The sequence below is a fragment of the Podarcis gaigeae genome, assembly GCF_964106915.1.
Source record: "Podarcis gaigeae genome assembly, chromosome: 15".
Taxonomy (NCBI): Eukaryota; Metazoa; Chordata; class Lepidosauria; order Squamata; family Lacertidae; genus Podarcis; species Podarcis gaigeae.
This window is the reverse complement of record NC_139692.1, coordinates 7,635,749-7,661,749: the sequence shown is the minus strand read 5'-3', so window position 1 is coordinate 7,661,749 and position 26,001 is coordinate 7,635,749. Positions and strand designations below refer to the sequence as shown.

The following is a 26,001-nucleotide window of genomic DNA, read 5'->3' as shown; positions in this document are numbered from 1 at the left end:
CCCATCCATGCAGCCAAGCTCCCAGTGGAAACAGGAACACCCAGGATGCAAGCCTCAAGTAGATAGGAGGGGACGAACCCCCCCCAAAAAACCTTTTATTGGCCCCTTCCTTCCTTCCGTCAGGATGCAGAAACAGCATCATGGGTATTTGGCATCATAGATGATTTTGGAGGAGTTTCCCCGGTCCCTTTCATCTTCTGCGGTGAGGTTGAGGGAGTGCAGCACTTTGTACTGGACCATGGTGATGAGGGCCAGCTCTTCAGGATCTAGGCCGCTCATCAGGGTCACTTCTGGGGGATAGAGGAAAAGAAAGCACACTGGGTGGCTGGTTCCGTACCTGCCGACTCCTCCATGCCCAGACCAACCCGAGGAGGGAGGAGGGTCCTGTGCTGGACCCCTTCCTGCCAGCACAAAGCTGTCAGCTGAAGAAGCATTTCAGCTACCCAAAGAGGGCTCCTTGCTGGGAGAGGCAGCATAGGGGAAGTACCATCTCTGCTGAAGACCTTCCTCTTCCAACAACACTTTCAGTTTGAGACTTTTTCCAATCTGCCTCTGCACTGGAAGCATTTTAAAATGTTTTGGGTAATGTTTTGTTACTCGCTGCCACCCTGGCCATCTTTGGGAGGAAAGGCAGGATACTGTATATATTTATTAAACATAGAACTAAATAGGAGGGGCGTGGCAGGGGCAGGAGGTGGAGCTGCTGATACAAAGCACAATCCTAACTTTTAGGGCTGGTGCTCTGGAAAAAAGGAAGCAGCCAGCAACCAGTCAGACAAAACTAGCAAGGAAGTATCCCACGAGCCCCGTCAACAGGTAAGTGGCAAGGAGCTGTGCAGTTTAAGGAACTGGGCAGCAAGTGTATGGATCTGGTGTCACTAGACTTGTGCTCTACTAGTGGCCACAAGACACAGCCTGGCCACCTGTAGTGTCCCCCACCCACCCAAATAAGAGGTACTGGCTTCGAGAGGCTCCATAGTGCTTCACCCTCTCCACATCACCAGGCCCAAATTCAACAACACTTAACATTGCATCCATTAGGATCCTACTATAAACAGCAGGCCATCCACCTCTGCTCCGCTTGCCAGCACAGCCAGTAAAGTGTACAAATACACAAAACAAATAAATGAAGAAGAATGAAGCCTGGTAAGGCCGGTTTTCAGTGGCTCAGGCAGGTTTAGGAAAATACCTCTCCACATGCAAGGAAGCCAAGGTCTGGCAAGCAGCTCTGCTTCAGTGGGGAGCTTGGGCTTTGCAATGTTTATTTTTATTCTGTTTAACTTGCAGAAAGATTGAGGTCCTGCAAAGTGGCTTGTAAGGATATGCAGGACTCAGACTATTTACGCCATGCCATGCCATGCCAAGGAATAACACACCAGGGATATTGTTTTAAGAAAGAAAGCTGTTATCCTTGGAAATCTAAGCCCAGAGACTGAGGGCCCAGAGAATGCGGAGGGTTTGCCCATGTGCTCCCAACCCAACTCACAGGACAGGGGCTCTTTGCTTACCAGTACAGGCAGGCAGACAGAGAGAGCAATTGCTCCAGGTTGTCATTTGCTGGCAGTCCTCCACACACGTCTGCACTGGGACACCACAGACTGCAACAAGAAAAGGCCCCTTAGTTATTTGTCTCAGGCAAAACCTCAGACTCGCCGCCTCCTCTTCCTACTCAGCAGGATGTAACTATGCAAATACCTATGCTACCAACAGTGTAAACTGGTTTAAGTCAACTTCTCTCCCCCCCCCCCCACACACCGCAAAACCCATACTCTGTGCAAAGGAAGGATGCCAGAACCAGGAAATGGTGGGGTCAGTACACATGGTAGGAGGATTGGACAGTGCCAGACTCTGGTGAAAACACCCTCCAAGGGCTAGGGAAGGGGCTGCCCCACAGCTCTGGAATGCCTTTCCCACCCCAAGCATCTCAGCCTATGGCTTTCCACCATTGCTGAAGTAACAGAGCCAAGCCCCAGATGTACAGGGCTGAAGGCTGGGTCAGAAAGTTCCATTCTCAACACGTTCTAAGGACTGGCTAGCGTCACGCACCAGGCGCAAGAGAGTCCGCTGAAGTCATTCACTGTTAACCGAAGGAGCGAATTTGCTTCCTGAATAAGTTATCTAAGAAATGCAATTGGTGCTGCCACAAAAATGCAAGTCTATATTTCCACCCACCCCACTTAGGCCTCCCTCTACCCCTGCTTCTCCACGACTCAGTGAAGACATATTGCCCCCCCCCCCCATTTTGCAGGGCCCAGCATAGCATCAGGCTCACCTTCTGATGGCACCTTTCTCAAGAGGAAAAGAAAGCAGACAAGGATAGGAAGGGGCCCGGGGGGGGGGGGAGAGACCCAGAATACAATCCAGGAGAAGGGGGAAGAAATTCATCACCTCCAGTGTGAGAGGGCAGATCATGTTTAACAGCACCATACTAATCGTGTCTACACAGAAATGAGTCTTGTTGAATTTAACGAAACTTACTCTCAGGTAAGTGGGGATAGGACTGCAGCTATGCCATGTCAAAAGGAATGCATAGGAACCTGTTCCGTCAGGAAAGTAAACAGACTACTCTGTGCCCGCTGTCCCCACCCGCCTCTGCAACAAGCAGGTTTCTGTCACTGGGGTTGCCCAGGACAGCTGGCAGGAACAGGATGTCCTGCTGGGAGCAGCTACACACAGGTATGTATGACTAAGATGTGCTCTCTCTCTCTCTCAAACACACACACACACTGCTGCTAGGATGAACCACAATCCTCCAGGTTTGGTGCTCAGCAACTGAGCAGGTACTTCTGCACTCCTAAGTGGCCACAGCCTGCCAGCCATGTTATGTAACCCACTGGAATGTTGGCACAGGCCGCAAAAAAATGAGTTTCTTGAGCCACTGCTGCTCCCCAAGAGAGGCTCTGTGACAACGACTGCCGGCTCCCTCACCTTTCTCAGCTGTTGTCTGGAATCGGCCGCTGCAGTCGCAGGCAGGTCGTGGTGGGGGTGCCGAGGCCCTACGACAGGAGGGGCCGCTGAAGCCCTCTGCACAGACTGAAAGGAAACAGAGCGATGAGTGCAGCAGGGCTCAGGCATGAGAGGGAAGGGCATGGTAGCCCCAGAAGCAGCTGACATCACACAGCTCTCTCCTCCAAGCAACCACGTTTCTGGGGGTTCGCGACATAACACACAGCATTAAAAGCCAGCAGGATGTTCTCATCAAACACCTGACTTGAGTGACTATTGCTGCTGTTATTTCAACTTGGCTCTCAGGCAAGCCAATGAGGGCAGAGAAAGGAGGCCGAGATGGACAGTGGCTTCGCCTTTTAGGCTGGCCCACAGACTGCAGCTGGCTTGACACTCCCCCCCCCCCATTGCTTTTTCGCTGTTCTTTAACATCAGCATGATGCACAGAAGTCCAGCAGATGAAGTTCTTCCTATAATCAACAGGGAAAGCTGCACCAGTTTCATGTCTTGCACATGGAAGCAGCTCTCGACAAAGGGCTGTCCATACCTGGGCTTAATGCAATCCATGCAGCTCTCCTGTTTGGATTTTCAAAGCACAAGGAATCTCTGGATTTAGGGAAGAGATGTTGGAGGAGAACCCCCACATGGATGAGGTGTGAGTGGTTCAAAAACTGCATTAACCCCAGTTTGGACAGGCCCTAAGGCCTTTGCATTGCAGACCTGGATGACCTGGTGCAAGTGCTCCTCACCAGAGCAGCCAGGATGCAGGCATGCTGCAGATCGCTGGGGGTGGCACTCTGCCCCTGGGCAGGCATGGTTCAGAATTACACTTTGGTGATGCCTTTCTCTCATAAGGACATAAGAAGAGCCCTGCTGATCTAGGCAAGATCTAGTCCAGCATCCCTGCTGCACACAGGGGCTTTAGAGATCCTTCTGAAAGCCCCCAAGGAGACCTCCTTCTCCCTGGAGAGAAGTGCACTGCCGCGACACCAGGAAGCTCCACTCCTCTGCAAGGAGGAACCATCACGTCCTTCAGGCAGAGGACACAAAGAGACTCACACAAGACTCACTTACTGGTCCACCTGTAAAGCGTTGAATCTGGCTTGGAGACAATGCTGTCCATGGAGCTTATCAGATAGAAGCCAGTCCCTGTTTGGAGGACCGCGGCACACACATTGTGCTCCATCAGGCACTCCTGCTTTGCTTGCTCCAGGCTCTCAGCGGAGGGGTACAGCACAGATGGCTCTCCTGCCACGCCGTGGCCAGGTTGCTCATCAAACCATTCTGTGGCTGCTGGGAAGGGAAACATGGTGTGGCCAGCTTAGCTAATGTTCCACAATTAAAACCACCAACAGAGCCTGTTTACATGGCATGTTGTAAAATTATTTATTTGCGGATGCATTCGAATGCGGCTTTTCGTCCCCCAAACAACCCCCAAAGGTGACTCGCATAAAAGCAAAGTGAAAGAGCAGAGCAGAAGAAAAGACCATCATAACCAACAAGTAAAAATAACAGCCAGGGTCTCAGGTAGCTTTCAAAAGGGGTACATGCATGGGCAGGGGTACATGCATGTGCTCCCTCAAAAGGGGTACATGCATGTGCTCCCTCCTCAGGGAAGGAGGGTTGGGTTGGTTGTAAGAAGCTTTGGGTTGCCCTGGGCAAGATAAAGCAACTCACAAATTCAACAAATAAACTAATTACCTTCACTACATTTGCACAGGAAGGGCCTCTCCTCCTTGCAGCTGGCATCACCGAGAAGCCCCGTTGATGAGTTGAACCACACACAGTCCTTCAGGCCCCCATCAGCCATATCATCCTTCAGGTACCTTTCCCCACACACAAAAGCAAAAGGAAGAGGGTTGTTTGTGCTCCAGGGCTCTGGGGAGGGAGGTCACAAGAGCTCCCTCCAAAAGGAATTTTGCAAATGCTCTCAACTAGGATGCCAGCACTCCAGGGCATATAAATTCAATTCATCATCAGAGGTATTGCCACATCTCATATCCTGGTTCAAAATGCAATGCTTTCCTCGAACATGAGATGAACACCATTACCCTCCCAACCAATTCTTCCATGGCTCAGATTCTCATCTGAGCTAGGGCAGTGTTCACTTCCTTCCCTCCTTCCCCTAAGCTCTCATCCAGCAACAGTCCTTCAAACTATGTTCCTTCCAGCCCCATTATTCATTGGTTGCTACACTGATGGTGGCAGCAGGCAGAGGGGAGGGAGAAAGAGAGACAGACAGATAGAAGGGATGCAGGCTGGCTATACAGCGCACCAGGTACAAGGAGGAATGGAAAATGCAGTTTTCCCAGCCACTGATGTCAGGAAGCTCTGATGGATAAGGGAGGAGACTCACAGGAGTTGGGTTGGGATTGGATCCCATTGCATGTGCCCAGTCAGGGGCTGCAATGCCAGCTGGGTCATTTTGGATTAAGCTGAGCAATTTTCTATTACAAAACAATAACATTGTTGGGGGGGATGTCTGAGCTGATCTACTTAAAGCTTGGTGGGGCATGACCTTCCCCAGCACCATTCGCCCACAGGGCAGTCATATCTAGGGGGAAAGGGCCCTGGAGGAACCACCCGGGTGCTCACTGTCCCATCTGCTCGCTGAGGGGCTCCTGTGTTGTCCACCGGAAGACGGATTCCTCCTTCAGGTCATTCAAGCCCGTCCAGAAGGAGCCTCCAAAGTTTGAGCGGACCCAGTCCTAGAACAAACATGGCAACCGCAACCTCAGGGTGGGTGGAAAGAAGGCACCCATCCCATGATGCCTCAGTTGACCTTTCACCTGCCTCCCTGCACGGAGAGGGGTGGGGGACTTGGGCACGTACAGGGTGGCACAGGGTTCTCCAGGAAGGTCAATATCAAGGAAGGAGAGGGCTCCAGCTTCCCTAGGGCAAGCACCACTTGCCCCTTGATTGCAGGCTGAGGGGAGTGCCAGTGAGGGAGCCGTCTTCTGGAAACTGCAGCCCAACTCCATGGGCAGCATGCCATCAGAGGTCATCATGAGGGGCCCTGTGCTCCTGGAGAGATGCTGGTACAGAAAAGCCATACCTTCTCTTGCGGAGAGGTCAGGTGCAGCAGTTCTGTATTCTTGAATCTCCGGCAGGCATGTAGGGCCTCTTGCCACTCGCTGGCCAAGGAGGGGTCCCAGAAGTAGCAGCTGCCATTCCAGTGGCTCCACCCGGGCTCCGCTGGGCAGGAACTCCGGGGTGCTGAGGAGGAGGCGGGGGGACATTATCCAGAACGAGGCCCAAGCTGCTTTCCCTGATTATGGCTACAGTCCATCCTTCCCAAATCCATTCAGTGTAGCAGAGGCTCTCTGGCCAAGAGAGCCAGGTGAGAGCACTGGGACCTGGTGGCATTGTCCCCTTCCAAAGTCCTGCCAAGCACTTACCCAGTGGCCCCTCGCACACCCACGGCTTGAGCTCGGAGCACGAGGATGCAGCCACCTGCCCCTCTCCCTGCGGCCCAATCTCCAGGCAGCCCCCGGTAGCAAGCTGTGTGTCCGCCAACCTAGCGAGGGAAGCAAAAATGGCTGGGACCACCAACTTCTTGACAAGGAATGGCAGGTGCCCAGGAAGCCAAAGTCACATGCCAGACAGAGAAGGAAGGACAATGGGGACCAGGGATGAGGTGCTAAGTTTTGCAAGCTGGTGGTGCAGTTCTGACAGTGTGGTGGCGGGAGATGCAGGGAGATGATCACTCCTTCAGAAGCTGCATAAGGGTTGGACTAGATGTCCCTTGGGGTCCCTTCCAACTCTACGATTCTGTGATTCAGGTTTGCTGGAGTTCTGGATAAGTTGGTTGCCAGAAGGCCAATATATAAAGGGAGCCCCTCCGTCAGTGGTGAAGCACCTGCTCTGCCTGTAGAACAGGGCCGGCCCCTCCATGAGGCAGACTGAGGTAGCTGCCTCAGGTGACAGAATCCAAGGGGCCCCTCCATGGGTGTGAATCCCACCACCACCCATGTCTCCACTGAATCGAAGTGAAGCAGCTGCAGCAGCAGCTTCCAGGGTGATCTTGCAAGAACAGCACGTGATCTCATGGGATGCTCGCAAGACCTTGACAGAACCCAGAAGCCATAGCCACACGCCCCCTGTAATTAGAGACAGCATAGGTAGCACTGTCATGTTTTGCCTCAGGCAGCGAAACAGGACAGGCCACGCCGGCTGGAGGTCCCAGGTTCAACCCTTGGCCCAGCACAGAGGGAGTCTTTCTTGTCAATGCTGGCCTGGTTGCCCATGTCTGCTTGAAGGCAGCCACCTGCCCCCAAAACACTCACCAGGGAGAAGAGAGGTTGGCTGCTCGGCCCTCTGCCCATGTCCAAGTCCCGTCTCTGTCGACATCATTCAGCCCTGTCCAGCTGTTCTTCTGCACCATGGCTGCTATCCAGGCCTGGAGGGGAAGAACGGACGGGGGTGGGAGAGGAGGCTCATTCCGCTGGTTTAACCTGCTCATTTACAACATGAACATTCAGCTCTCTGGTGGCAGCAATGTGCTTCATAGCTCCATATATTGAAACAAAATGTTTGTAGGTATAAACACCTATAAAGAGTTAAAACAGCCTCCAAAAAGTGGGAAACGTTCTCCAACCCAGTGATCTGAGGGTTGGTTGCCAGGAACATTGTCCTTCAGCCGTCAAATGCCTGGCAAACAGGAATGCTTGGAAATTTCCTCCTAAAAGTCAGTAGTGAGAAGGGCACTCCACAAAATGGGAGCCACCACTGAAAAGGCCCTGTAGTAACATCCCTGAATAGGCCTCACCTACTGATTTTGCAGAGTCCAAGATGGTTGGCAATGGGGAAGGTGCATGGGCCCAAGTCATTTAGGGCTTCATATACTGGCCTTGAACTGGGCCACACAAGCTTACTGGCAGCTACCCCACAGTGAAGCAAGGAGCGCCAGCCATGCCACCTGGGAGCATGACTAGCTCCCAACCTGCCTTTTCCTTGGCACTGCTGAGGGTCAGGAGGCCCACGTCTTTTCCATATGTCTGACAGGTGGCTTTTGCCCCCTGCCAGTTCTTGCTGCTGTGCTCCTCCACGTAATAGCAGTGACCGTCCCAGAACCACCAGCCAGGAGCATGTGGACATCTCGAGCTCACCAAACCTGGAAAACAACCACAGGCAGAGCAGTAGTAGCTTCGCAACGTGACCCTGACTCTAACCTGCCAGCCTGCCTGTTCTCTGTGAAGCTGTAGCGCTGCTGCCTCTTGACGATGTTGTTATTTCCAATGATGTATTGTTTTGTTTTTCTATGTTGACTTTCCCTTTTATCACAATGCCACTTGGCTTATTTTATTAACAGAAAAGATGAGCGTAAATGATTAAGCTAAAGAAATGCGTCTAACAGTGGGAGTTCATGGAGCAAAAGAAGGCCTGCCTTGTACTTATTTATTTCATTAAAAAAAGATACACTGCTTTTTTTTAAAAAAAGCCACACACCTCAAAGTGGCTTACCGAAAAATAAAACAGTAACATCAAGAAAATTAACAATCATACTTTTAAACATACAGAAGTTAAAGTACTAAAACAGACTGAAATTCACATCCACTTTGCAAACACCTGGCTAGGGTTGCCTAAACAAGGATGTTTTTAGCAGGTGCTGAAAAGAGTACAGTGAAGGAGCCTGCTTGATCTCAATAGGCAGGGAGTTCCAAAGTGTAGGTGCTTGGTGGAGTATGTGGAGATGGCTAAACTTTGATGGGAGGAGTAAGGAACCAGGAAGAAAGAAATTTAACTAAGACTGGGGGAAATTTACTGAGTATTTTTTTAAAAAATTGTAAACAACTTAAAACATTAGCAAGGTTAATTAAAATGAGCAGTAAAGATAACTCAAGGAAATTATTAGAGAAAATAAATAATAAGGTATTGGTTTGGATATGCAGCAGTAAAGATAAAATGAAAGAAACCACAGATGAGAGGGGGAGGGGAGGTCAATTTGATGGTATTTTTGGTTTTGCTATAGAATTTGTATGTTTTGTTGTCAAATTGTACACACCCCCACACACCGCTATAACAAAGTGTATCTGTGGCACCTGTAGCAATGCCAATTATGCCAAGTCGGTCATGACTGGACCTAATGGTCAGGGGTCCCTTTACCTTTACCTTTTAAGCAGTTGATAGGCACATGTAATCACACAATCTCGTAGGTAAACTGGTCCCAAGTTGCCATGGGCTTTATATGCAAATGGCAACACCTTGAACTCGGTGCAGGAGCAAATCAGCAACCAGGGCAGATCTCTGAGAGCAGGTGTCATATGCCAACAAGGCCTCACTCAGTCATGCTGCAGCATTTTTATGTCACTCATATTCCGCCCCGCCCCCCCCCAAACTTACCATGAAGGCACGAGGGGGTGAAGCGACGGACGCAGCGCAGGTGGCGCCCATCGCATTGGCCCGTCAGGGGGTTGTAGGTCGATGTGCTCAAGCACGGAGAGCAGCGCTGCCGGCACCCATCCCCACAGAAGCTGGGGGAGCAGGCTGCAAGGACAGAGAGTTGTTGGTTAAGGCAGTGAGAGCTACCTGGAGACACCAGCCCCTCTGACTGGCCTCATGATACTCTGGATAGAGGCATGTCTGCTGGAGACCCTGCAGAAGTCACTGGAGGTGTCAGGGGTCAGATCCTGCAGCCTTGAAGCTCAGCCTTTGAACCTGGTGGCACAGGCACACACCAACACACAGGAGGAATGGCCAGCCTCAACAAGGAAGCCTCTCTCAGCACTGGACTAGGGAGGAAAGTCTCAGTACTGGCCAAATGGGGTTAGGGCTGCCTTCGTGCCTTGTGTGATGTGTTTGGCCACCAGGTCTTTGGTCCTCTCCAGCAAATCTTAAGCTTTTATTGACACCAGAGTGGGATCTCTCTTTCAAGTCAGCCTCTGAAGACCATCAGAGAAGGGCTGCTTCTCTCTCCCCTCCCTGCCCCTTTTCCCTTGTGTGTGTCTGTCGTGATTTTTAGATTGTAAGCCTGCAGGGACTGCCTTGTTTTAACTGGAAGCCTCTTGGGCTGAAATAAATAAGCAATAAATAATGAAATTGCCTCCCAGCCCTCATTGGGGACTCCCCAGAAGCATCTGACTGGCCGCTCTTGGAGACAGGGCACAGGCAGAGGTAGAATGGGAGACATCTCCTGTCTTCTCATGCAGCTGAACCTGCAAACATTCCTCAGCCCAGGTAGGATGGGTCAAAGGGCAGTAAGCCAGGCATGAATTTATTCTGGGAGAGGCTCCTGAAATCCATTGACAAAGGGGCTTCTAATCCACACAAGCTCAGACTGCGATACACTGGGTTGGCCTTTAACCTGCCACCACAAGACACATTTAAAGCACCTTGCTGGGTTGTTCAGTGTTCAGGGGCATCCCTGAAATGGAGGGAGGGAGGTGTTCCAGACCCCGATCTACCAACCCACTACTATTCCCCCTTCCCAACCTCCTCCCTGTCCTCCTGCATCTCGAATGCAGCAGAAGCAGCCACTCACCTGCCTTCACGTAGAGGACGGCGTCCGAGCCAGGGCTGTCCACCAACACCGTCCCTGCCACCAGGTAATAGGCCCCGCTAAGTCTCAGCCATCCCGTGCAGCCCTCCTTCTGCAGGTAGCAGGTGTCCTTGGCTTCCTGCAGCGACGCTCGCCTCTGCTGGGGGGCCGAGCCCTGCTGAGGAAGGAGCAGCTTCTCCCTGAAAGATGGCAGGTCCACATCTGTGTGGGGATGCCACAAAGTGGGAGAAATAAAGTGAAAACTCTTCCTGGCAATGTACAGAACAAGGCGACTTAAGGCACATTTCCTCCACCCGAAAACTGGGAATTGTAGTTTACCCTTCACAGAGCTAGAACCCCCCCCCCCCAGCACCCTTAACAACATGCAGTTCCCAGGGTACATTGGATAATGTGCTTTAAATATAAGGTGTGTATGCAGCTGGAACTCAGCTCCCGAGGGCATCCCCTGAAGTGTGACAAAGGGCAAAAGACCCCTAACATTCCCCACCTCTCCGCTATAAGGATACGTTGGCATTAAGCCCCTCAGTGCATCAAAGACAGATTGAGTGGGGATTCAGGTGCCAGGCAAAAATGTTCCTCCTTAACCAGGCCTTTGGCTGACTGACATCCAATGCCCTTTTAAAATGTGTTTGGGGAGCCAGTGGGATTACTGGGTTGTTCTTGTTTTTATTATGTATTTTGTGATTTTGTGATTTTATGTTGAGAACCGCCCTGAGACCTGCCGGTATAAGGCGGTATACAAATTTAATAAATTCTCATCATCATCTTTTCTCCCCAGAGAATACTCCCACCTTCAGGTCGCTTGCAAGCCCAGCGGAAGCTGCCTGGCTCTGAGCCTCCTCTTTCGCCACCAGCAAAGCCAGCCCTGGCCTGAAAAAAAGAAAGAGAGCGGAGAGATGGGGCAGCTTAGCCTGTGGGGCAGTCAGATGTTGCTGGGCTCCCATCACCACCCTCTTGATCCCTGGCCCGGTTGGTTGGGGCAAGACCAGGGGAAGTTGCGGGAGAGATCAGGCATGTCAGGTTCAAAGTACTTTGCCTGTCCCAGGATCAGTCCTTTTTTTCTGGTGGAACACAATGGTACACAAAGCCATCACCTTTTTGGAGGGGAGGAGGAGGGAGGGCTCTTGGCCCCTCAGAGCATCACGCCTGCTTTTCCATGGAGGCAGGAGGCTGTGACAGGATTCTGGAGCCCTGCTGCCTCCTTTCCAAAGCTGGGCAGACCCCCTTAGAGCATTGTGCCTTCTTCCCTAAGCTGGGCAAATGCTTCCTGGGCTTGGTGAAGGAGATGCGAGCCCAGGTCCTGGCAAAATGTGGGACAGTGTTACCCCTGTGGTAAAAATAGGCATGCATAATGCAGCAAGTTATTTATAATGCATCTCTATATACCAAGATAGAGACGCGGGTGGCGCTGTAGGTTAAACCACAGAGCCTAGGACTGGCTGATCAGAAGGTCGGCGGTTCGAATCCCCGCGACGGGGTAAGCTCCTGTCGCTCAGTCCCTGCTCCTGCTAACCTAGCAGTTCGAAAGCACGTCAATGTGCAAGTAGATAAATAGGTACTACTCTGGCTCCCGTGTGCTGGCGTTTCCGTGTGCTGCTCTGGTTCGCCAGAAGCGGCTTAGTCATGCTGGTCACATGACCCGGAAGCTGTATGTCAGCTCCCTCGGCCAATAAAGCGAGATGAGCGCCACAACCCCAGAGTCAGCCACGACTGGACCTAACGGTCAGGGGTCCCTTTACCTTTACTATATACCAAGATCTCAATGAAGTTCCAGTAAATCATGTAATTGTTTTACATGTATTTGTTTTTCCTGGCCCTGAGGAAATTTTGCACCCAGGGCAATTACCCAGAGTACCGGCACCTTTTTCCTAGAATAAAAAGCACTACCCAGGACCCCTTCCCACAGCCCATCTCCAGGAGGTTGGCATAGCACACCCATTCCATGGCTATTGGGGTCCCTTTCAACTCTAGTCGAGTCAAATTATGGTGGTTCCAATGTGAGAAGTTCACCAGAACCTGCCTCCTCCCCCACCCCCAGCCTCCAGCAGGGACCCCATCTCACCTTGACCTTCTGCACGGTAGCACCCAGGTACCTCTGGCAAGCAGAGGCTGCTTCGTCCTGCCTGCTGTAGCGCTCCGAGGACACGCAGGCTCCATGCTCAAACACCCAGTCATCCAGGGGCAGGCACTTCAGAGAGGCATACGCCGCTAGGGAAAGGGGTTTGGCCATTACTAGCTGACCGCGGTGCCAGGGGGTTACTCGGCAACCACACACCCTTGTGCACCAAGTAACTGCAGGGTGCCCCCTGGCTCCTGGCACTCAGGAGCAGGGTTTTTAAGTCAGAAGGCATGATGCTTCCTAGCAAGCCGCTCTGAGCCCGGCCTTGGCTGGGGAGGGCGGGATATAAATAAAAAATATTATTATTATTCTGGAAGAGCTACAGGCTTGAAGGCAGCTGCAATCCATTTGCACTGGGGCAAGGGAGCAAACAGGTGGCAAGGGAGGTTAGGGGGGGGGCAGCAGAAGGTCTGAAGGGCTCCATGGTGCCAAACGAGGCCACCAGCCCTCCTTCCTCTCAGGGCTCCAGGGCTGGCGGTTGGAGCCAGTGCCACAACTGGTTTAACCCTGTTTCTCCAAATGTGACCCTTTTTTGCATGGGATTGAGGGTGGCTGCATTAGGGACGGCTCGGAGGAGAGCCCCATTAGCCCACTGCTTTGAGATGCACATACCGGCTGCCTCCCTGTAGCGCAGGAATCCATCGCAGAGGCCCGTCAGCGGGTTGCAGCTCAGGCCTGGCTCACACCGGGGGCACATCGACTGGCAGTCCTGGCCAGAGAAGCCGGGCCGGCAGCTCGACTTGACATGCACGGCAGCAGCCGAACTGGCGTCAGGGTCTTCCAGGACCACAAGGCGTGTCCCCCTGGCAAGGCGGTGGCCCCCTGCGGAGCTGACCACGGCGTCACACCCCGTGCCCAAGGCAGAGCACTGCCGCTTGGCAGCCTCCAGCGAAGGGAAGCTCAGGTCCAAGGAGGGAGCACCATAGAAGGACTTCTCAGGGAACGTCATGTAGGAGCCTGAGGGGAGGGGAGAATCATAGAATTGTGGGGTTGGAAGGGACCACGAGGGCCACGGGATCACATTCATCCAGTGCTTTACCAACTGCACTGGCTCCCGGTATAGTACAAGGTCAGGTTTAAGGTGCTGGTTTTGACCTTTAAAGCCCTATGCAGCCTAGGACCCACATACCTACGGGACCGCCTCGCCTGGTATGCCCCGCGGAGGACCTTAAGGTCCACAAATAACAACACTTTGGAGGTCCTGAGCCTCAAGGAGGTTAGATTGGTTTCAACTAGGGCCAGGTCTCTTCCAGAGATACTTCAAACAACTATATACTCAAGGGCCGCAAAATGAGGTTGAGATAGAACAATTTTTGACAAAGAATGGATTATCAAAGTTGTCTCAAGAAAATAGATCAACCCTGAATTATAAAATAACACAACAAGAGATCGAAGATGCCATTCAGAATATGCAATTGGGTAAAACTCCAGGGCCAGATGGGCTTACCTCCAAATATTATAAGACATTGAAAGACTATTTGATACATCCACTAATGGAGGTTTGCAATGAGATTATGGAGGGGAAGAAAGCACGGGAATCGTGGAAAGAAGCTTTCATCACATTGATACCTAAATCAGAAACTGAAAAGACACAACTTAAGAACTACCGTCCCATCTCCCTTCTAAATGTGGATTATAAAATTTTTGCAGACATTTTAGCAAGTAGATTTTAAAAAGTTCTAAACGAAGTGATTCATAAAGATCAGGCAGGCTTTCTCCCAGGTAGACATTTGTTTGCCAACACAAGGAACATTGATATTTTGGAACTTTTGCAAACAAATATTAATACAAGAGCAGTGTTAATATTTATAGATGCGGAGAAGGCCTTTGATAATATTTCATGGAAGTTCATGAAGAAAAACCTGGAAGGGATGGGAGTGGGACGGGGATTTGAAAATGGGATAGATGCAATCTATTCAGAACAAAAGGCTAAATTGATAGTTAACAATGTGGTGACGGAAGAGTTTAAAATTGAAAAAGGAACACGACAAGGTTGCCCTATTTCCCCCTTGCTATTTATTTCAGTCCTGGAGGTGCTCTTGAATATGATCAGAGGGGAACGGTTGGTTGAAGGAATTCAGGTCGGAGCGAAACAGTATAAACTCAAGGCTTTTGCAGATGACCTAGTTTTGACCTTACAGGAGCCAGAATCTAGTACAAAAAGGGTATTACAATTGATTCATGAGTTTGGTCAGGTGGCGGGATTTAAGCTAAACAAACAAAAAACTAAGGTATTGGGGAAAAACTTGACATCTTCAGAATCAGAAAGGTTTCAGAAAGAGACAGAGTTAAATGTGGTAAAAAAAGTAAAATACCTAGGGGTAAACATAACAGCAAAGAATCTGAGCTTATTTAAGGATAACTATGAAAAGTGTTGGTCAGAAATTAAAAGGGATTTTGAAAGTTGGTCAACATTGAAACTTTCCTTGTTGGGCCGAATTGCTGCTATAAAGATGAATGTATTGCCAAAGATGCTGTTTCTCTTTCAGACTTTACAGATTGTGGATAAAATGGAGTGTTTCGGGAGGTGGCAAAGAGATATCTCTAAATTTGTCTGGCAGGGCAAAAAGCCCAGAATTAAGTTTAAAATATTAACTGATGCTAAAGAAAGAGGGGGGTTTGCCCTGCCAGATTTAAGGTTGTACTATGAATCAGCAGCTTTCTGCTGGTTGAAAGATTGGCTGCTTCTTGAAAACACTGATGTTTTAGATTTGGAAGGTTTTAACAACGCTTTCGGATGGCATGCATATCTGTGGTATGACAAGGTTAAAATTCATAAGACTTTCAAGAACCATATTGTTAGGAAAGCAGTGTTTAATGTCTGGACAAAATACAAAGACTTATTAGAAAATAAGACCCCAAGGTGGCTGTCACCTATGGAAGCTAAGGCTCTGAAAAGACCCAATATGGAGGTCAAATGGCTGAAATATTGGGAAATACTAGAAAAAGATGGAGATAATTGGAGGCTGCAGAGGCCTTCCTTTTGGGCATTGTTGGCCAGAGGGTGTTAAAGAAGGACCGAACATTTTTCATGTATGCTACAACAGAAGCAAGGATACTTGTCGCCAAATACTGGAAAACTCAAGATTTGCCCACGCTGGAAGAATGGCAGATGCAACTGATGGACTATATGGAACTAGCAGAAATGACCGGCAGATTCCGAGACCTGGGAGAGGAAGCAGTGGAAGAGGTTTGGAAGAAATTTAAGGACTATCTACAAAAACATTGTAAATTACATGAGTGCTAAGAAGGATGCGAGATTGAAAATAACACGGCACCATTAAGCTAGTTGGAAAGAATATGAGAGTAAGCGAATCTTAAGAGAAAAATAAATTTTGAATAATTATTAGGTTTAAATTGGGTATTTAAGACTCAGATAAAAGTATCTAAAGTTAGGGACATAATATTGGAAATTTATAGAATAAGAATGGAAACAAGGTGATAAATTGCTGGTTAAAATTGTATAATTTTGGAACGCAGGAGCGAGAGATGTGAGGAAGTCCAAAAAGTGAAGAAAATATGGCTATTATAAGATGTTAATTGTATTTTTGTTTCTTTTTCTGTTTTGTTTTCTGTTTATTCTGGTTTCTTTTTTACTGTATTAAGAAAATCTTTAATAAAATATTTTTTTTTAAAAAAAAAACAATTAGGGCCAGGGCCTTTTCAGCACTGGCCCTGACATGGTGGAACACTCTGTCACAAGAGACTAGGGCCCTGCAGGACTTGACATCTTTCTGCAGGGCCTTTGGTTTGGACTCGGTCTGACCCTTATGTTTCCCTCCCCTTATGGTCTTGATTTATCGGCTATTTTAAAATGAGGCTGCATTTTAAATTGCATTTTAACTAGTATTTTAAATTTGTCCCCCCCCCCTCTTTCCCCTATTATGTTTTTACTGTGATTTTATTGGTATTAGCCACCCTGAGCCCGGCTCTGGCTGGGGAGGGCGGGGTATAAATAAAAATTATTATTATTATTATTATTATTATTATTATTATTATTATTACTATTATTTAGTCCAACCCCCTGCAATTCAGGAATGCCCCATAAATACCAAAATGAAAACTCAGCCTGGATAGCTCAGCTGGTTAGAGTGTGGTGCTGCTAATGCCAAGGTTGCAGGTTCGATCTCTGTAGGGGACAGCTGCATTGCAGGGGGTTGGACTGGATGACCTTCAGGGTCCCTTCCAACTCTAGGATTCTATGAAATGAAAAAAAATCTGCAGCCCAAAGCAGCTCTGCTTACCACTCTGGTGGGAGGCCTGGCATATCCAGCGGTGAGGCCTGTGGCACGGCTCGGCCTTCAGGAAGCCGGAGCTCAGGGCCAGCATGCAGGTTTCTATGTCCGAGGGACCCTGTGAGAGAACAAAGCTGGCCCCAAAGAGAATGAGAGAGGGTGAGGGAAGCCAGAGATGGCGTCTGGCAGGCCTGCTGACTTGTGCCCTTTTGAGGCGCTCAGTTTTAGATCTCATCCCCTTGCCTTGGCTTCAGTCCCATGTTTCTCAGACAACCTTCTTGGCAATCAAAGCAAGTTGTTCAAGACTTGCGATTGCTAGATCCTGGCAAAATATGCTTGGTGAATGAAACAGCTCCTCTGAACGTTTCTCTATCCTGAACAGCTCCTTAGGAGACCTCAAACTCCTTTGATAATTTTTTTTGGGGGGGGGGGTTGAGACTTTACAACATACAATACAATAAAAAAGGAATTAAATAAAAATAGAACTCCTTTGAAAGTTGCTTACGATAAACTAACTCTCTCCCAGCTGCAGCCTCTCCCCATACCTTCCCCCACATGCAATATGGTGACAATGATAGTGGCCAACCTTACTGGGTTCTTGTACGGATGGCAAGATGACTTGGCAGCGAGTGTGTTCAATCTCTGCACTATAGCTGCTTCTATTATTTATTGACTGATTATTCAGAAGTGGTTCTTATTAAGTTCCGTGAGATGCACTTCTAAGCAGGTGTGCACAGGATTGCCGTCTTAATAGACAAATGGCCCCAATCCACCCATCCCGCCCCACAGTCTCTTTCTCAGGGGTTCTTACTTACCGCCGCAAGGCTTGGTTGAAGGGTGCCCCATCGGCCCAATGCCACAAGCCTCTGCCACTGCGAAGCCCAGTCCAGACACTCACCTCCAGCTCTTTCTGCAGCCAGACCTGTGGAGGAATGCAGAAGGTCATTTTCCTTCACCAGTCAAAAACACGCAGTGGGGATCTTGCCAGTCAGCACACCCCAAAGGATGCAAACTGTGCAAAGCCACCAGAGACAGCAGGGTGGAGAGGCCTGAGTGCCAAGAAGATGCTGGGAGGAGCACAAAGAGCCTAGATTGGGAAGCCCAGCGCCATTACCTATGTAGGGCCGGCTCTATCATGAGGCAGAGTGATCAGTGTTAGAAACTCAACTGATCTAGACCTAATTTACAGTCGCCGCAATGGCACTAGATTTTCCCCCAGTGGGATTTATTGTTATTATTGTTATTATTGTCATTATTATTATTCATTTCATTTATATACGACTTTATATTTTAAATGAAATCTCAAAGTGGTTGACAACACATTTAAACAGCCAATCAAACATGAGGAAATCCTGAGCAAAGAACTGTGGCAAGAGAAACTGATGGATTACGCGGAACTGGCAAAATTGACACACAAATTACGTGATAAGGATAACTGTGACTTTAAAGAAGAATGGGAACCTTTTACAAAGTACTTAAAGAAACAATAAAATGAACTGGACTCCTTGGCAGGTTTTGAATAAACATACACCATTTTTTTATTGGTAACATATTGATAGATTAATTAAGGATCTTTAACATTTTACAATATGAAGAGAATAACATATGCTGAGAAACCAGAGAGAGGAGCTGAGGGAAGTCTTGGGGGGGGGGGGTTCTTTTTAGGGAAGGGGGGAGGGAAAAAATGGGAGAAAATGAGGATGACGTATTTTTGATAAAATGTTATGTTGAAATTCCTAATAATTTTTTATAAAAAAATAAACATCCAATCAAACAATCCAGAACGAAACGAATTCAAGCAAATGTTATCGTGTTTATTATTAACATAAAAATGAGATTACAAATTTATTTTATATCCTGTGTAAATAATTTTAGCTGGCCAGCCCTTGCTGGGTGGGGCCCAAATGACTCTTGGCAGCCCTGGGTGCCATTTCAGATACTCCCTGTGCTCAGACCAGAGAAACTGCTCACCAGATCTTGTGGGCTGCTCAGTGTGGCCAGGCTCCCACCGTGGAACCTCTGGCAGAACTTCAGGGCCTGGCTCCATTCAAGGGCCGCATCCAAGACGAGGAAGAGGCATTTGTCCTTCCTGGATCTCCAGGCCCTGGACTGGGGGCAGTACACATCTGCAAGAGGAAATGGCAAAGAGCATGATGTGCACAATGTTGGGGAAAAACAAATACATTTCCTTCTCACTGAATTTCCAGCTAATACAGTACATGTGTTACTTTAAACCATACAAGGCACTGTTTGTCTAACAATCTAGTCAACACTTGTTTGTAGCCTCTGTTAACTCTGCCCCTCAACCCTGAGCTATTTTGTTGTTATTCTGTCCTGACAAATGTCTTTCTCTCATCTCCGCCCAACCTATAAATAACTTTTGCATGAATAAAGCCTTTGAACTCCGGAAACTGTAAGTGATTATTCCAATCTAATTCACACAACCTGCAAAGTCTGCTAACAAATACATCAGACTTCCTTTTACACGCACACCAGCTGGGCTCATCACAGCTTACCCCTCCCCATAGCAAAATGAAGCAGTCTAAACTGTTGGCTGTGTGAGATGAGCCCCAACGAAGCACCAGGTGTTGTGTCAGTCATTCTGCCTCACCCAAGCCTCCTACCATGCAGGGTTGTGGCGAAGATAAAATGTGAAAGGGGAGGGAGGAGTCTCCTGCCCTGAGCTCCTTGGAGGAAGGGAGGGGCAAGTATACTTTTTAAAGAACACACCCCGATCCAACACAAAATACAATGCCTGTGGGGTGCACTTCCCCAGGTAGAGCTTGGTGTGAATGACTCCTTGAAACACGCAGAACCCCAAGTGCAGATTCTGCAGCCGCTGGTCCGGTAAGAGGCGAAAGGAGCTCTTGGTGTCCGTGGAACAGTCTGAACTGCTCAACAAGGAGACTCCATCTGGTGCCACCTGCACAGAGAACAGGGGAGAAGCCTGCATGAATCACAGAATCAGAGAGTTGGAAGGGACCCATTGGATCATCTAGTCCAACTTCCTGCAATGCAGGAATATGAACCTATACGGGGATCAAACCCATAATCCTTTTTTAAAAAAATAATTTTTATTAACTAGCCAATCAAATCAAATTAAATCACATCACATAAATTCCGAATTACAAAGCCGAATTTTAAATTTTGTTGGGGGGACCCATATTTCAAGATCCGAAGGGGGATTCTGATCATCTTCTTGCTACTGCGTTAATGTCCAAATCAGTCCAAACAGTTCATAATTCTATCCAGTCTTATCTTGCTGTTTCCACATCACATCTTGTTCATATATTTTCTCTTTTTTCTTTATGATCTCTTCTGATAGTCTCCTTAAGCCGATAAACACCAATAATAATCCTGTGTGAATTTTCCGTTCTTCCAATCCTCAAATCGAGATGGTTTCCATATATCATCACCTTCATAGATAACAGTGCTCTTTCAATCATTAATTACAGAACTGTCATTCTTAAGTCCCACTGAGGAGTTTCACCCACAATATAAAAACAGCTCTATTTCTCTATTTCTCCTCTCAGACTTAAGTCCTCCGACAGAACTTCCCAATATGGCGACGGCATTTTTAACTGCATCATTCCAAAGCTCTTATACATTCCACGCTCTTCTTAAAACATGCTTTGGTTTATCTCAACACAGCCTTAAATCCACAGCTTAAGTCCTTAAAACGACATTTCTGACTTGTGAGGGGAGGGGATTCTTGTTTAATCACATAAGGAAAGAAAGGAAAGTTTCCCCCCCTCCCCCATCAGTCATTTGCCATACCGTATCTTGGCGTATCTTCTCATGTTTTATTCTTGTCTTGTTTTATCAGAGATCTCTTCTGTTAGCAGTCTTTACTCCCCCTCCTCCCTTGACATATGTGCATTCCTTCATCCAAATTGTTTCTTTTGAAGTTCTTGCAGCTAGTGGCGTGGATCAGGGACGGCGTCCAGGAGTGCCGGAATCCCACAGGAGGGCTTTGTGCCTAGTGCCCCCATTCCAACAAATTCGGGGGTGGTATAGCGCACAGCAGGCAAGGGCAGTCACCCACACCATCCTGAGGGGGGGTAGGGAGGCTAATTATTCCCATCATAGCCTCCAAATTACCTCGTGTGGGTCGGAGAGATGTTATTGTCAGCCATCTTCCGATGCGCCCCCTAGTGGCCCCCTTTTTTAAAAAATAATTTTTATTAACGATAATCTTGGCATTATTAGCATCACACTTTTAACAACTGAGCTAACCGGACAGGAAGGATCACAATGGAGAGAATAATTGTCACACACAGAAGGAATAAGGATATAGTGTGAGTGCTTCACCTACAGATTTGTAAATCATTTAATGTGTCAAGATGAATGGATGCCGTTAATATTGCAGTTGTTGTATAAGGGAGTGTTATTTTGAATGGAATGGAATTGAGATCAATAAGATTTTGGAATGCAGAAACAAAGTAAATCATCAAACCATCAATTCTAGCACATGGGAGGCCTCCTAAATTATATAATTTGGCATCTGAATTACTGGGGCTCATAATTGTATTATAACTTGGCATTGTTATAATGAGGCTACCATTATTGAAGGGGGAAAACCCACAAACAACTGAGCTCATTGGCAAGCTGGCACAAGAACTCACACAGAGATACCCCACAGGAATTAGAGCTCCTTTCTTTGTAATAATGATTTAGTAATAATTTCATTATTTTTACACCACCCATCAGATTGGGTTGTCCCAGCTACTCTGGGCAACTTCCAACGGAATATAAAAACACAGCAAAACAATCAAACATTTAAAAACTGCCTTGAGATGTCACCCCGAAACTACAGACTTAAATCTATTTAACTCTCATGACTCCTAAGCAAGTAGTTTTTCTGTGAAAGGGACAAGGAACACCTAAAAGAAAATAGCAGCACTCACACAAAAATGCAATTTCTAGAGCTGGGGAATGCAGGGCAGTGGATGCTGTTCCAAGCTGGTTTCAAACCGGCAGTGCTGGTGGCTGCATGTGTGCCATATCCCTGATGCTCATCTCCTTCCTTTAAATAATCTTGGGAACTGTAGCTCAGCCCTCACAAAGCTACAATTCCCAGCACCCTTTTGGAACGGAGGTGTTTTAAATGAAGTATGGTGGGTATACAGCTGGTGTGAGGGAAAGAGGCCACTAAGGCTACCTGCCACCAAGTCAAATGGTTGGTCAGCGAGTCTGCACTCAATGGGCTGTTGCATTTTTAAAACATTGTGTTGCATTTAAAAAACAACAACAACAACACTGACCTTTTATGTATATCTGTGCAGTGAGTCCTCACCTTTCCGAAAATAACATTGTGGGCTGATTAATATTCTACAGCCTTTTAAATGTGTTTTAAAGGCTGCTTTTGTTTTGTTTCTGTTCAAACAATTTATTTGTGCTTTTATCCTGTTCTTCAATCTTTTGAACAGCCCTGAGATCTTCGGATGAAGCAGGGTATATCAATGTAATTAATTAATTGGTGGTTTTTTGAAATGCATGAGCAACACCCCAGGACTTAGCCAAGAGGCCCCCACCAGCATCAGGGTGAGGAATCTCCTGCTGCCCCGTCCGTCTCCTCAGGTTCATGCTGGAAAATAAGCAGAAGAGCCAGTGGGGTTTTTCCCCCCAAAGGTACATAGAATCATAGAATGTGGAGCTGGAAGGGACCACAAGGCTCATCAGTTGTGGTACCTTGGTTGTTGAACTTAATCCGTTCCGAAAGTCTGTTCAACTCCTGAAACCATTCGAAAACCAAGGCGCGGCTTCTGATTGGCTGCAGGAGCTTCCTTCCCCCCAAGCGGAAGCTGCAGTTGACTTCCTTTAAAACGTTCGCAAACCAGAACACTTACTTCCGGGTTTGCAGTATTTGGGAGCCGATTTGTTCAACAAATAAGCCGTTCGAGAACCAAGGTACCACTGTATTCCAATGCTCTGTTTTGCAAGATTATTTGGCCCACCATGGGGCTCAAAACCATGACCCTGAACTATCCCAGAGCAGGTTGTTTTGAAGCACTATCAAGCTACTCCCGGAGTCTTGCATTTCTTTCCCTAAAGCATTTGGGGTGTTGGCACCCCCTGCAAAGGACCCCGCCCCCTGCTTGTCTTCCTATTCGTTTTTCTCAGGAGCGGAGGGGAAATAAATGTGTGTGTGTGAGAAGCTTGTATAAATTTAAGCTGCTCTAAGGGGTGTGAATCGAAAGCAGTCTGGGTGACCCCTTATTGCCTACAACATATTGCTTTGTTGGAACGATTCAGTGATGTGAAAACAGAGACTCTTTGTGTGTTCTACTGTGACTTAAGAAAAATTTAGTAAGAACATAAATAAAAACTGGAAAAGGAGTTGCTGTGATCCAGCAACCACTTCAAATTACCCAATATCATAAAAAAAAGCTTTTACCCTGTAGATTTGAGAGACTGGAAAGAGACGACTGAGATTAAAAGCAGTCATAGAATGCAAATAAATAAATAAATAAATAAATAAATAAATAGGGTGGCCGATTCCTCCTGCAACCCTCAATCCACCACTATCAAAGAGTTTATCCCCTGACGTCATTCAGGAGAGGGAGTGCCAGTTCCATTTACCTGAAGGCAGGAAGGAGGGTCTGCGATGTTGCGGAGTCGACCATTTGGCTGCAGTCCCCAGAAAGCACATTTGAGGCGCTGGTCTAGCGCAAGCTCAGTATAGACCAGGGACTGCTCTGGATCGATGCACAGGGCTGACTGTTTGCCTCTGAGCCGAAGGAACCCAAACCACACGAAGGCGGTGCCTGTGGTGAATCACAGAATCACAGAGTTGGAAGACCGAGGGTCATCTATTCTAGCCCAACCCCCCTGCAATGTAGGAATCTCAACTCAAGCATCCAACCTCTGTGTTATGTACTGAGTTGAATAGGATCCAAACTGCAGCAGTCTGATTGGTCCTAGAACAATAGGATCCAAATTGCAGCAGTCTGATTGGTCCTAGAACAATAGGATTCAGAATGCAGCAGTCTGATTGGTCCTAGAACAATGCAGCAGTATGATTGGTTGGCAGGAACCACCCAATCATGCTCCAGATATAAGTGAATCCGCAACCTGATTGGCTTACAGTAGAATTCCAGAATTAGCCAATCATGTGCAGCCCATTGTGTAAATAATGTATATAAAGCAGATACTTTGAGGGGACATTCATTCATTCCTCCTCACCACTATGAGCTGAATAAAGAGCATGAAATCACCTTGCGACTCTGAGTATATTTCACTCCGCTTAAAAACATTCAAGGAAGGAGAGTCTACCACCTTCAGATGAAGTCCATTCCACTGTTGAGCACCTCTTATGACAGAATGTTTAGTCGGAATCTCCTTTCTTGTAACTTGAAGCCATTTCTTTGAGCCCTACCCTCTGGAGTGGGGGGAAACAAAGCTCGTTCCACCTTCCATGTGACTGCCCTTGAGATATTTGAAGATAGCTTTCATATCTCCTCTCAGTCCGGAGCCCATGTCTCACAGGAGCTAAAAGCTGCTTCCCACAACCCAAGTTGAAGGTCACATGGTGATATCACACTGTCCCCTTAGTAGCCCAAGCTGCTGCCTGCCCTCACCCCCCCCCCCTTTGTTCCTGGGCTTCATCCAGTGTTTTAAATTTGCCAGGTGCTAGGCATGCTTTTTGACTGGCACAAGTCCAGTTGTGACCATGTGGCAATCTCTGGATGCCAGGTTGGCAACTACCTCTCCATCTGGCTGGCCCTTCTTTCTTAAGCAGGTAGGTAAAGGTAAAGGTAAAGATACCCTGACAGTTAGGTCCAGTCGTGGACGACTCTGGAGTTGTGTGCTCATCTCGCTCTATAGGCCAAGGGAGCTGGCGTTTGTCCGCAGACAGTTTTTCTGGGTCATGTGGCCAGCATGACTAAGCCACTTCTGGCGAAACCAGAGCAGCGCACAGAAACGCCATTTACCTTCCTGCTGGAGTGGTACCTATTTATCTACTTGAACTTTGATGTGCTTTCGAATTGCTAGGTGGGCAGAAGCTGGAACCGAACAGCAGGAGCTCACCCTGTCGCAGGGATTCGAACCGCCAACCTTCTGATCGGCAAGCCCTAGGCTCGGTGGTTTAGACCACAGCGCCACCCGCGTCCCAAGCAGGTAGGTAGAAGAGCTTATTTATTGCATTTATAGCCCACCTTTTCCTCCAAGGACTCCATGGTTCACTCCCTCCTCAGTCATTGCCTACAACAACCCTGTGAGGTAGGTTAAGAGGCTGCGACTGACTTCAAGGTTACTCAATGAGCTTCATGGCTGGCTTCCTGGTGATCTGAACCCTGTTTCTCCCAAGGTCCTGTTTTGACACTCTAACCACTACAGCACACTGGCTTCCTAGATTTACTTCTGCTATGGAGCAGCTCTTTTAATTAAGTTGGTTGACAAGTATGGGGAAAGCTAAATGTCACTGAAAGGTTCTGAAATATTTCCCTAGGTGCCTGAATTTGTTTTATTCTGAATTGTTTGATGGGATGTTTTAATGTGTTGCCAAACGCTTTGAGATTTTTCCTTTAAAATATAAAGCGGTATAGAAATGATAACAACAAAAACAATATTCATGGGGGGGGGGGAGTTGGTGCCTAGACATTCCATTGCGGCGACTGTAACTTAGGTTTAAGGTGCCATTTGGCGATTAGCTTATATATCTGGCTGCACCAGGCCACTTACCTGGGTCTTGGCTTGCAGTGCTCATTTGCACAGAGGAAGGCTTCTTTGCTACCAGTGTGCTCCAGCTCATCACGTTCCCAGGGAACTTCCACCGAGTCCTTGAGGCTGCCATCTGCTTTATGGAAACCTCGGGCAAGGCTCGGTCCCACAGGTTGACTTCACTCAGGTCACCCACAAAGAGGCTGGTCCCTACAATGCAGCCCCAACATGCAGGGATGTGGTAAGAGCCCCTTATTGCCCAGAGATGAGGACCAGTGATGTGGGGGCATGGAGGTGAGAGATGGAAGGGCTACGGCTTTTCTCCAAGTCTTTGTTATGGGCCCAGCCTTTGAGAGGGGATCTTTTGATCTACACTTCCCCAGTGGTGGCAGCGGCCTGCAGTTGGAAGATGCCATTCACCACTACCTTAACAACTTTGCCATCGGGCTGTGGGTTCAAAATCAACCTGCTGCTGCTGCTACCACCAGCTCCTGCAATATGTGCCTGGTCAGCTATGCGCTGAAGTGGAGGCAGCCAGA

General features: G+C 48.1%; 2 protein-coding genes across 2 annotated transcripts in view; both read right to left on the bottom strand.

Moving 5' to 3' along the window:
* LOC310832095 (beta-4C adrenergic receptor-like) overlaps positions 1 to 26,001 on the bottom strand; it is a 685,807-nt gene that overhangs the window by 145,661 nt on the left and 514,145 nt on the right. The window lies entirely within an intron of this gene.
* LOC310833008 (uncharacterized protein) overlaps positions 93 to 26,001 on the bottom strand; it is a 37,436-nt gene continuing 11,527 nt past the window's right edge. Inside the window, exons 12-32 of the mRNA XM_083715367.1 lie at positions 25,484 to 25,672; positions 23,381 to 23,565; positions 19,529 to 19,721; positions 18,770 to 18,924; positions 17,614 to 17,720; positions 16,808 to 16,932; positions 13,176 to 13,520; positions 12,507 to 12,652; positions 11,236 to 11,314; positions 10,427 to 10,645; positions 9,289 to 9,432; positions 7,893 to 8,059; positions 7,233 to 7,345; positions 6,345 to 6,463; positions 6,002 to 6,162; positions 5,542 to 5,654; positions 4,648 to 4,772; positions 4,021 to 4,239; positions 2,929 to 3,033; positions 1,509 to 1,598; positions 93 to 290 (exon numbers count right to left, since the gene is read on the bottom strand). Coding sequence (XP_083571493.1) covers positions 139 to 290; positions 1,509 to 1,598; positions 2,929 to 3,033; positions 4,021 to 4,239; positions 4,648 to 4,772; positions 5,542 to 5,654; positions 6,002 to 6,162; positions 6,345 to 6,463; positions 7,233 to 7,345; positions 7,893 to 8,059; positions 9,289 to 9,432; positions 10,427 to 10,645; positions 11,236 to 11,314; positions 12,507 to 12,652; positions 13,176 to 13,520; positions 16,808 to 16,932; positions 17,614 to 17,720; positions 18,770 to 18,924; positions 19,529 to 19,721; positions 23,381 to 23,565; positions 25,484 to 25,672 — 3,251 coding nt within the window. The 3' untranslated portion in view covers positions 93 to 138. The remainder of the gene's footprint in view (positions 291 to 1,508; positions 1,599 to 2,928; positions 3,034 to 4,020; positions 4,240 to 4,647; positions 4,773 to 5,541; positions 5,655 to 6,001; positions 6,163 to 6,344; positions 6,464 to 7,232; positions 7,346 to 7,892; positions 8,060 to 9,288; positions 9,433 to 10,426; positions 10,646 to 11,235; positions 11,315 to 12,506; positions 12,653 to 13,175; positions 13,521 to 16,807; positions 16,933 to 17,613; positions 17,721 to 18,769; positions 18,925 to 19,528; positions 19,722 to 23,380; positions 23,566 to 25,483; positions 25,673 to 26,001) is intronic.